The sequence below is a fragment of the Euleptes europaea genome, chromosome 13, assembly GCF_029931775.1.
Source record: "Euleptes europaea isolate rEulEur1 chromosome 13, rEulEur1.hap1, whole genome shotgun sequence".
Classification (NCBI taxonomy): domain Eukaryota; kingdom Metazoa; phylum Chordata; class Lepidosauria; order Squamata; family Sphaerodactylidae; genus Euleptes; species Euleptes europaea.
In genome coordinates this window covers 62,197,697-62,208,710 of record NC_079324.1, presented here as the reverse complement: position 1 = coordinate 62,208,710, position 11,014 = coordinate 62,197,697, and the positions used below count along the sequence as shown (strand labels likewise).

The 11,014-nt window shown below is 50.3% G+C and overlaps 1 protein-coding gene across 1 annotated transcript in view; it reads right to left on the bottom strand.

The window, feature by feature from the left end:
• Window positions 1-516: 516 nt before the first annotated feature.
• Window positions 517-11,014, bottom strand: part of CUX2 (cut like homeobox 2) — a 187,008-nt gene continuing 176,510 nt past the window's right edge. The window contains exons 17-22 of the mRNA XM_056859406.1: window positions 9,386-10,170; window positions 8,481-8,640; window positions 5,790-6,059; window positions 3,771-3,959; window positions 1,850-2,123; window positions 517-1,317 (exon numbers count right to left, since the gene is read on the bottom strand). Of these exons, the coding sequence (XP_056715384.1) occupies window positions 528-1,317; window positions 1,850-2,123; window positions 3,771-3,959; window positions 5,790-6,059; window positions 8,481-8,640; window positions 9,386-10,170 (2,468 nt within the window). The 3' untranslated portion in view covers window positions 517-527. The remainder of the gene's footprint in view (window positions 1,318-1,849; window positions 2,124-3,770; window positions 3,960-5,789; window positions 6,060-8,480; window positions 8,641-9,385; window positions 10,171-11,014) is intronic.

The window sequence follows — 11,014 nt, the reverse complement described above, 5'->3', positions numbered from 1 at the left end:
CGGTCCGTCTCAGAGTGCTTCTCGATGGCTTTGATCAACAAGTCTGGGTTTTTATCTTCTTAATTTTTAATCTCATCCAGTGGCAAACTACAGGACTTCAGTGGACATTTAATGACACAACTGATACAGTTTATAGCTATCTTTTTCATATCAAAGCAGCTAGAGCTGTTAGTAAATTCCAAAGTTTCCTTTTATTAAAATATCTAAAAGAGGTCTATAAATATTATTTTAATTTTTTTTCTTCTAAAAGTGTTCCCGGGTTTTTTTTTTCCACATTTAAAAACAAACAAAACAGTCAGTTTTTATCTTCCTGTCCAGAGCTAAGAAGAAAGAGTGAATAGGAATAGCTATTAATCGGTTTCCCACCCACCCCCAACGAAAAGGAGTTGGGTGTTTTTGTGTCTTCCTCAATCCTTGGTGAAATTAATAAAATATATATGTGTGTGTGTGTGGGTGTGTGTATATATATTTGTATATACACTCCACTGTGGTCCCCTGCTTTCTTAGCATATTCCAGTGAATTTGCATCAGAATTCCCACTCCAGGGCCTCGTCTCGATTAGCCGCCCTTTCTAGCCGATGGATGATGCTGTTGAGGTTTGCCATCTTCTCATGCCGCCGCTGGATGTTCGTACTGAGCTTGGCGTGCTGGGCAGCGCAGCCCGGGTCTGTGGTGGGACTCCAGCTCTGCGCTTTGGCGGCTCCCGCAGTCGGGGGCGACGGGGAGATGGGGGCCGAAGAGGACGGGACGGGAGAGACAGACATCATGAGGCCCGGAGAGGAGGCTGCCGATGGAGAGTTCAGGGAGACCTCTAAACTGCAGTGGGAGGATTCGGAAACAGATTTAAAGCTAATGGGGTCGGGGTGAGGCCTCTCCCCACTGTCCAACTCCACGGAGTTGTTGTGCACAGAGGAGTAATCCGGAGCGCCGGATACATGTGTTTTGCTGTGTGGGGTACTGCCCCATGTGAGGCTAAGAGTCTCGTTTGACCCTTCTGTGCACGCCGCTTCCTCCACCTCTTCTTTGAGGACCGACCCAGATAGAGGCTCCGTCTCTCCATCCAGGCTACCGGAATCCCCATGGTTCGAACAGTCATCTTTCTCCCCCGCCTCCACCTGCTCTTCCTTGATCTGGACCTGCGACTCGTTTTCCCTCTGGCACTCGGCGTCTCTGAATGTCGGTTTCCTGTCCTCTCCTTCCGAGTCGGGACTCTGAGGCTGGGGACCCTGGAGCGAGTTGCCGGCTGGGGTCACGCACTGCTCCGGGTCTGTGTCATCCTGCGCTCCCCCCACCAGCATCTCCCGGCGCATGCGAGACCTGCCAAAGAAAAGTCAGTGCAGCTCACAAGGGCAGATGCCAACAGTTTAGCAAGAACGAGAGCCGCTGTGGTCCAGGGGACAGAACACTGGAGGTAGATCTGGGAGATCTTGGGCTCGAGTCTCACCTCTCCCAGGGACTCTTTATGTGGGCATGGACCAGTCTCTCTCTCTCAGCCAGAATGCCTGCACTGTAAAATGGGAATAAACATGGCATACCTCAGTGGGCTGTGGTGACAGCAAGTGAAAAGAGAGAAGACAGTAAAGCCCTTTGAATTTTCACAAGAACAATCAATACCTCCTGTAACCCACTACCTTCCTGTGGCTTCATCTGGCCTGCCCCAGAGTTGAGTGAAATGCACTTGAGTGGGCTGCAGTGTCCTTTGAGGTCACCTCTTTAACTGTCAGCGGGCAAAGGTATTAACTTCACTTAAACTCTGCCCTCTGCTTAAAGAAACAGCAACCCAGGCGGAGCTCCTAAACGGCAAGGTAGTGAGCGAGGCGTCCCCCAGATAACCCGACCTATTCTGTACCTGTAGTTATGGAACCAGTTGATCACGGTGTTGGTCTTGAGATTCAGCTGGAAAGACAGCAGCTCAATGGTCTGTTGGGAAGGGTATGGTTCCAGCTGGTAGGCCTTTTTGAGGGCCTCCTTCTCTTCTGGGGCCAGGACCACTCTGGGCTTCTTGATTTGCAAGAGGCTAAGGTCTTGCGACTGGTGGCTCGGGCTGGGACATTCTGAGTGGGTGTTGGGAGATTCGCTGTCCGAACTGGCAGTGATCAGTCCATAGCGGCGCTTCAAATACGCTGCAAACAGAACAGAAAGAAAAGCATCTGGCCTTTAAGATATGCTGTTGTGTTCTCAGCTCATCAGGTGTTTCCTGCTTACAAACCAGGAGGAACGTCTCATGAGCCAACCTGAGCTGAGCAGGACAGTAGGATTCACCCTGTGGCTCATGGAGAGCCACATTCACAATTACCACCAACCCATATTTGCAGTTTTCATATTTAGGAACACACAGCACATATTTACAGCTACAGGTAAGTGTTCCCAAATAAAGCAGCTGTTTCTGAAAAGTTATCACAGATCCATAATTAGACAGAGAAGAAGAGTTCGTTTTTATATGCCGACTTTCTCTACCACTTAAGGGAGACTCAAACCGGCTTACAATCACCTTCCCCTCCCCACAACAGACACCCTGTGAGGTAGGTGGGGCTGAGAGAGCTGTGACTGGCCCAAGGTCACATGACTGGCTTCATGTGGAGGAATGGGGAAACAAATCCAGTTTCCCAGATTAGCGTCAGCCACTCATGTGGAGGAGTGGGGAATCAAACCTAGTTCTCCAGATCAGAGTCCACCGCTCCAAACCACCACTCTTAACCACTACACCACACTGGCTGGGGAGAAAACCCCCCAGAATATAATCTATGGCACAGTATGCAGAAAACTGCCACACACTGGTGTTTTGAGAAACAATCCAGCATTATGTGCAAGAATGCTCACTATTTAGAAGGTGAACAAATGTGAGAAACTGCCTGGCACTATGCATGATAGCAACTTGGAAGGAAGAATGACGCCTGGTTATGCTAGGATGTAAAATATCTTGCAAACTGTTCCAAAAAATCCCACAATTGTTAAAATTATCCATCTGCTTTTGCAGATAACTGCTAGATTCCAGTCCAGTGGCATCTTAGAGACCAAAAAGATTTTGGGGGTACTCTGACTCTTGAAAGCTTGTACCCTGACTCTTGTCGGTCTCTCAGGTGCTACCAGACTTGAATTTTGCTCTTCTACTGCAGACCAACATGGCTACACTCTGAAACAATTTCGCAGGCAAGCGTCCTGAACATATAATGCAATTTTTGTCTAAACATCAGGAATAACTTTCTAACAATTAGAGCGGTTCCTCAGTGGAACAGGCTTCCTCGGGAGGTGGTGAGCGCTCCTTCCCTGGAAGTTTTAAAGAAGAGGCTGGATGGCCATCTATCAGCAATGCTGATTCTATGACCTTAGGCAGATGATGAGAAGGAGGGCACCTTGGCCATCTTCTGGGCATGGAGTAGGGGTCACTGGGGGTTTGTGGGGAGGGGGAGGTAGTTGTGAATTTCCTGCATTGTGCTGGGGGTTGGACTAGATAACCCTGGTGGTCCCTTCCAACTCTATGATTCTATGAATTTATCAGCTAAGTGGAAATGGGAAGGAAAGCCCGACGCAGTTTTTTGCTCTGTAGTTTTGCTCATTTCCCCATTCAGCTCAAAGGAACTTGTGCTGGAAATGCTGGTCCTCATCACAGCCCCCCAGCCTCTTGGCAGCGTCCATAGCGGGAAAGAACAGGCACGAGCCCACAAGACACACTGATTGGGCTGTGGCTGCTTTTACACTCAACTTCACTCCAGCGACCCCGGAGAGCAACCGCTGCACTACGGATGCACTCCTGGGTCTCAGATGCTCACCTTTCTTCTCCAGCTTCTTCATGTCCCGGAGCTTTTCGACGTTGTGTGGATCGTTCAGCCAGAGCTGCATACGGACAAAGGGCTCCCTCCCTTTCAAGCTCAGCTTGTGCCACGGCTTGGGCCTCGAGAGGAGGTCGGAGACCGATCCCTGGGTCAGGCCCAGGATACTCTCTCCGAAAAGTCGCTGGCCTGGTGGGAGAGACAAGTTGGAAGGTGAGACCATGGCATGTCCAACAGCGACCAAGAAGCTGTTTTGATACTGCGATGGCCTCGGAAGCAACCGTTGCCACTGCAACGCAAATAGTAATCATTTCCACATGGGGATTTTGCCTCATGTGTACATCTAGATGCCTCCTCTTTGTGAGCTTCCACATAAACATAAGAACATAAGGGTGACAGATTCAAAACTGATAAAAGGAAGTATTTCTTCACACAATGCATAGTTGAATTGTGGAACTCCCTGCCCCAGGATGTGGGGATGGCTGCCCACTTGGAAGGCTTGAAGAGGGGAGTAGACCTGTTCATGGAGGAGAGGGCTATTCGTGGCTACTAGTAAAAATGGATACTAGTCATGATGCATACCTATTCTCTCCAGGATCAGGCCTATTACATTAGGTGCAGGATAAATGCTGCTGTAGTCGTCTTGTTTGTGGGCTTCCTGGAGGCACCTGGTTGGCCACTGTGTGAGCAGACTGCTGGACTTGATGGGCCTGGGTCTGATCCAGCAGGGCCTTTCTTATGTTCTTATATTCTTATGCTGGATCAGACCAAGGCCCACCAGGCTAATGAAAGACTCCCGAGATTTGCAGCAAACCACAGTTTGTTGTCCCTTCCAATCTGCACTCATTAGAACATAAGAACATAAGAAAAGCCCTGCTGGATCAGACCAAGGCCCATCAAGACCACCAGTCTGTTTACATAGGGGCCAACGAAGTGCCTCTAGGAAGCCCCCAAACAAGACGACTGCAGCAGCACCATCCTGCCTGTGTTCCACTGCACCCAAAATAATAGGCATGCTCCTCTGATACTAGAGAGAACAGGTATGCAGCATGACCAGCATCCATTCCAACTAATAGCCATGAATACCCCTTTCCTCCATGAACCCTCCCCTCTTAAAGCTTTCCAAGTTGGCAGCCATCCCCACATCCTGGGGCAGGGAGTTCCACAATTTAACTATGCGTTGTGTGAAAAAATACTTCCTTTTATCTGTTTTGAATCTCTCACCCTCCAGCTTTAGCAGATGACCCCGTGTTTTAGTATTATGGGAGAGGGAGAAAAACATCTCCCTGTCCACTCTCTCCAAACCATGCATAATTTTATAGACCTCTATCATGTCTCCCCTCAGCCGCCTTCTTTCCAAGCTAAATAGCCCTAAGCGTCTTAACCGCTCCCCATAGGACAGTTGCTCTAGTCCCCTAATCATTTCGGTTGCTCTTTTCTGCACCTTCTCAAGCTGTGTAATATCCTTTTTTAGGTATGGTGACCAGAACTGTACACAGTATTCCAAGTGTGGTCTAACCATAGATTTGTACAAGGGCAGTATGATATCAGCAGTTTTATTCTCTATTCCTCGTCTAATTATGGCCAGCATGGAATTTGGCTTTTTTACAGCAGCCGCACACTGAGTTGACATCTTCATTGAGCTATCCACTACCACCCCAAGATCCCTTTCTTGGTCTGTCACTGCCAGCACAGATCTCATCAGTGTATATGTGAAGTTGGGATTTTTTTGCCCCAATATGCATCACTTTACACTTGCTCACATTGAAACTTAGGTGGTGGTTCAGATGGAATGACACGCTCTGGTTTGCCATCAGTCCAGAAGGGCATCTAGTCTAGAAGCTGCAATTGTGGGCATGGATTCCAGTAGCCCAGAGGACTACAGTTTACTTTGGTCTGGTTGCCCTAGAGCAGCACCCTAACATTCTTGTAGGCCTCCCTTCCTCCCTCCATGTAACGAGCTGGGTGCAGCCCCAAATCCTGCTGCCATATGTTGGGGGACTCCCCAAGTATCCATACCAAGGTTGTTATCCGTTAAGACCTCTTTGACCTTCTTGGTGATGGAGTAGGTGTCCAGCTCTGGCGACATGGCCACTATCTCCTGGATGCCCACCGACCCCTGGCTGTTGGGACACGTCTTCCCGCTCAGCACGGAAGCCGACCTGCTCTCCGGCTGCTGGTTCTCTTTGCTGCTTTCCAAGGTTAGAATCAGCGGTTCCTGGGGGCTTTTCTCTTGCTCTGAAGGACTGGGTGGTGGGGAGGGGGAAGACTGGGTCTCCCCAGGACTGGCTGCACACAAAAAGGGGAAAGAGGGAAATCAGGTAACAGTCAGAGTGGAACATTGGTTTAATTTAAAAACACACATACTCACACACTGAAAAAACCCCTAGTGGTGTATGGGGTAGAAGAAGAAGTGTTGGTTTTTATATGCCGACTTCCTCTACCTCTTAAGGGAGAATCAAACCGGCTTATAATCACCTTCCCTTCCCCTCCTCACAACAGGCACCCTGTGAGGTAGGTGGGGCTGAGAGAGTGTGACTAGCCCAAGGTCATCCAGCTGGCTTCATGTGGAGGAGTGGGGAATCAAACCTGGTTCACCAGATTAGCGTCTGCCGCTCATGTGGAGGAGTGGGGAATCAAACCTGGTTCTCCAGATCCGAGTCCACCGCTCCAAACCACTACACCATGCTGGCTGTTGGGACACGTCTTCTCGCTCAGCATGGAAGCTGAGGTCATACTGTCCGGTTGCTGGTTCTCTTTGCTGCTTTCCAAGGCTAGAATCAGCGGTTCCTGGGGGCTTTTCTCTGCCCCCACTGCCAGGAGACTGGGGCAGGGAAACTCGACACCTGGAAGCCCTGTTGCCCCTGTACTTTATTGGGGAAACTGCACATGCCTGTCTCTGGGTGGGAAACCCTTTCCTCCTCTCAATACTGCATTTTGGCCAGACTGGATCAGGTCAGTACCACAAAGGTTGCAAAGGTGCATGTGCGTGTAAAGAGACATGAAAAATCAAATGTTACATTTTCAGCGCCTGCTGGCCAGAGCCCCCACAAAGAGGGCAAAGCTCTTAACAGCACAGCCAAGGGCCAGGCTTCGACCTGGGGGGAGACACGTTTTGCACCATTTTGACTGCTGCAGGTTTCTGATATTTTACTTCCGCTGCTGTTTTGCATTTCCTTCTTTTTTTTAATCTGTTGATGTTTATGTATTCAGTCTTCTTGGTATTACTGGAGAATAGCGAGCTGACAGGCAGATCTCTCCAAAGCAGGGCAAAAATTGCTTAAATAAGTAACTGCTACAAGGAGAGAGGAACCTCAAACCTCACGGCGGTGTGTGTGTGTGTGTGTCAGTTTTGGATTAAAGGGAGTTATATGCACCATTAACATGAAACTCCCAGTTGCTCCTCAGTCCTCGGCACAAAGTTTTGAAAACATTCCTTTCAAAGAGCTGTTTGAAGGAGACACACAACAGTTTTATCTCCTTGAGCATACTAATTAAGGAGGCTGGAAAGAGAGGCAGATGTGTCAAAACATCCGGCATCGGAAAGATGTAAGGAGCTGCCTTTTCAAAACTAAAAAAACACAGTGCTCTGGGTTTGTGTGTGTGAGCACCATGTGCTTTTTTTGTTGCTTGGGCTGTGAGATATCCCAGAGTCAAAAGGGAAGTGATAGGGAGTTATTTTTGTTAAGGAGAAAGAGCCCAAATTGTGTTTTCTAAAAAGAGAATTCTCTCGGAGCCAGTGTGATGTTGTGATGATAGGGCCAGAATAGGACTGGGGAGACCTGGGTTCAAATCCCAACTCTGTGACGAAGCTCACCTTGGTCCAGTCACAACCTTTCCCTCAGCCTAAACTACCTCACAGGGTTGTTGTGACTATACCACCCTGAGCTCCTTGTCAGAAGGGCAGGATAAAAAAATTAAGACAGGCATCAGCCTCCTTGCTTACTATGTTCCTCTCAAGGGGACTGCCCAGTATTTATCCACACGAATGTAGAAGATATTTTAATGATAATGTTTCATTGCTTGGTTTTCATCTGTTTTTCAATATCTTGTTTACAATTATTCAAATTGCTTTTAGAAAAACTACTGAGTTATGAAAAAGTCGTATGAAAGTGTCTCGCTCAATGTGGACCACAGTGGACAGGAGTTCGACTGGTTTGCTGTTGTGGTCCAGAGAACAGCAGAAAACAAACTGCTCCAGCAATACGCTGGAAGAGTAGACAGCTCATGGCACAACATGTGTATAAATTGGCACAACGTATAGCACATGTTCTGATCCAACACCTAACCTCAGCCACGGACTCACTAGGAAATGTTTGGCCCCATTGCAACCTGTTTTCCCTGTTTGCAATATGGGGATAAGAATCCCACAGCCGAAGCAACAAAACATTACAGGGATGTTGGAAGGAATACTGAAATAATATATGTGAAATTCTCACCACTTTTAACTCTCGTTTATATATATCTATATATATCGATCGATTGATAGATAGATATAAGGTTAGGAGTTTTCCTTGGCGGTCTCCCTTCCAAGTACCAGCTCTGCTTAGCTTCCGAGAGGTGATGAGAGCAGGCTATACACTGTGCTACCTCCCCTCCCTAGACTAGAATGTACCACTTCAGAAGGCAGGTGGGACAGACCCAGGAGCCGGACTTTCAGCCCGAGCCTGTGGAGAGGCCCCCCCTGCGGAGGCGCCGCAGGACACTTACCGTGAGGCTGGCCGGCCTGCTGGCTGAGCCCCTGGCCCAGCTGGTCCGTGAGCCACAGCTGCATCCGGATGAACGGCTCCCGCCCCTTCTGGGTCAGCTTGCTCCACGGCTTAGGCCGGGACAGCATGTCGCTCACACTCCCTTGAGACAAGCCCAGCACCTACAGCAGAGGAGAAGGAAGAAGAAGAGGTGGTTTTTATATGGCAACTTTCTCTACCACTTAAGGAAGAATCAAACTGGCTTCCAATTACTTTCCCTTTCCCTTCCCCTCAACAGACACTCTGTGAGGTAGGTGAGGCTGAGAGAGCTCTAAGAGAACTATGACTGGCCCAAGGTCACCCAGCTGGCTTCGTGTGTAGGAGTGGGGAAACCAATCCAGTTCACCAGATTAGCCTCCGCCACTCATGTGGAGGAGTGGGGAATCAAACCCAGTTCTCCAGATCAGAGTCCACCGCTCCAAACCACCCCTCTTAACCACTACACCACGCTGGCTCTCCTGCTCTTAACCACTATACCATGCTGGAGGAAAGAGACAGGCTGGGTCCGCGCACGGGCCTGGCTGCTAAAACAGCAACATGATGGCAGGAGGGGAAAGGGACTCGGATGGGACACGGAGGGGAGTTTTCAGGAGGAGTTACTGAGAAGGCGCAGTGGTCGAACTTAACCTTAGCCTGGGGTTTCCGGGTCAAGGCAAGAGTCAGGCAGAGGTGGTTTGCCATTGCCTGCCTCTGTGTAGCAACCCTGGACTTCCTCGGTGGTCTCCCTTCCAAGTACTAACCAGGACCGACCTTGCTTAGCTTCCGAGATCTGATGAGATCGGGCTAGCCTGGGCCATCCAGGTCAAAACAGCCTCAGAAGTCTCCAGCTATTCCCCAGGCCCAGATTTTTCGGCAAGGCTGAGATACCTTTTCCCCGAAGATACGCTGGCAGATCCCGTTCTTGGCCAGCTTCTCCTTGACCTGCCTCGTCAGCTCCAAGGTGTCCACTTCCCTGTACATGTACATCTCATACTGCTCCGGGGTCAAGGGCGGCACGGTGGGCTTAAGGGTCCTTGGCACGTAAGCTGGGTAATAAGCCAGGCGGCCGGAGCCCTGGGGATCGGGGCCGGCCCCTTCCGACTTGACCTCCAGCACCCTGTGCGGCTCATCCTCGGAGGTCAGGAGGTCTTCCTCGTTCGGGACGGCATCACCAGGGTCTCCTCGCTGCCACCCCCGCCCGTTGGCCATGCTGGAGTAGCTGGAAGAGGAGGAGAGGGAGGGCGACACCGAGGTGTAGGGGCGGCTGAGCAAGCTCCTCTCGGATGCCCAGTGCTGGTCGAAGTACGAGCCGGCGTCCCCGATTTCAGACTTGACCTTGCGGATGATGCTCTGCACAAAGGCAGCTGGGGAGAGCACCGTCAAGGGTGCCTGTGCTGTGCCGCCTCCGGCGTTTGGGCATCCCAGCATCCCTTCCTCCTGCTTGATGTAGGCCTGGACAATGTTCTGGCTGACGGCCGCCAGCGTGGAGCGCTCTGCGGGTGGCGTGGCGAGGGGCCTGCTGGCGCCGCCCGATTCTATCTCCAGCAGGGCCTGCTGCTGAGCCTGCATTTCCCGGCGGGCCTGCTCCAGGATGCTCTTGATGGTGTCTTCCGAGTTGCTGCCGCTGGTGCCATTGGCCACTGCCTGGGGGGCCGAGGAGTTCTTGGCATCCCCTGAGGAAGGAGCAGCCAGAAGAAGAGTTGGGTTTTATATGCCGAATTTCTCTACCACTTAAGAAAGAATCAAAACAGCTTACAACCACCTTCCCTTTAACAGAAATGGAACAAACTAGACAAGAAGGTAGAAGTTCCTTGCAGAGCTCCTGAGCATTTCTGTCCTCTGTAAATGCAGCTTCATGCACCGGAATTGGGACCATGAGCGGGGTGTGTGTGTGTGTTATGTGGTTTCCTCCTATGTCACCTTCCCAACATGAAAGGCTATATATGCCCAGTCAGAGGAAAAAGTCCTAGCATGCCACATGTTGTTTGTATCTTTGCCCAAATGAAGAAGAAGAGTTAGTTTTTATATGTCGACTTTCTCAACCACTTAAGGAAGAATCAAACCGGCTTACAATCGCCTTCCCTTCTCCTCCCCACAACAGACACCCTGGGAGGTAGGTGGGGCTGAGAGAGCATGACTAGCGCAAGGTCACCTAGCAGGCTTCATCTGTAGGAGTAGGGAAACCAATCCGGTTCACCAGATTACAGTCCACCGCTCCAAACCACTGCTCTTAACCACTGCGCCATGCTGGCTAACATGGGTGAGGGTGGAAAGCAGGAGGGGAAGGCTATGGTTGTGGCTCAGTGGAAGAACTTCTGCTTGGCATGCGAAAGGTCCCAGGTTCAATCCCCCTGCATCTCCAGTTAAAAGGACCAGGGAGTAGGTGATGTGAAAGACTTCCGCCTGAAACCCTGGAGAACCACTGCCAGTCTGAGTAGACAATAGTGACCTTGATGGACCAAGGATAAGGCAGCTTCATGTGTGAAGAGCTCACTGGGTGTCAACCGAGTCACCCTG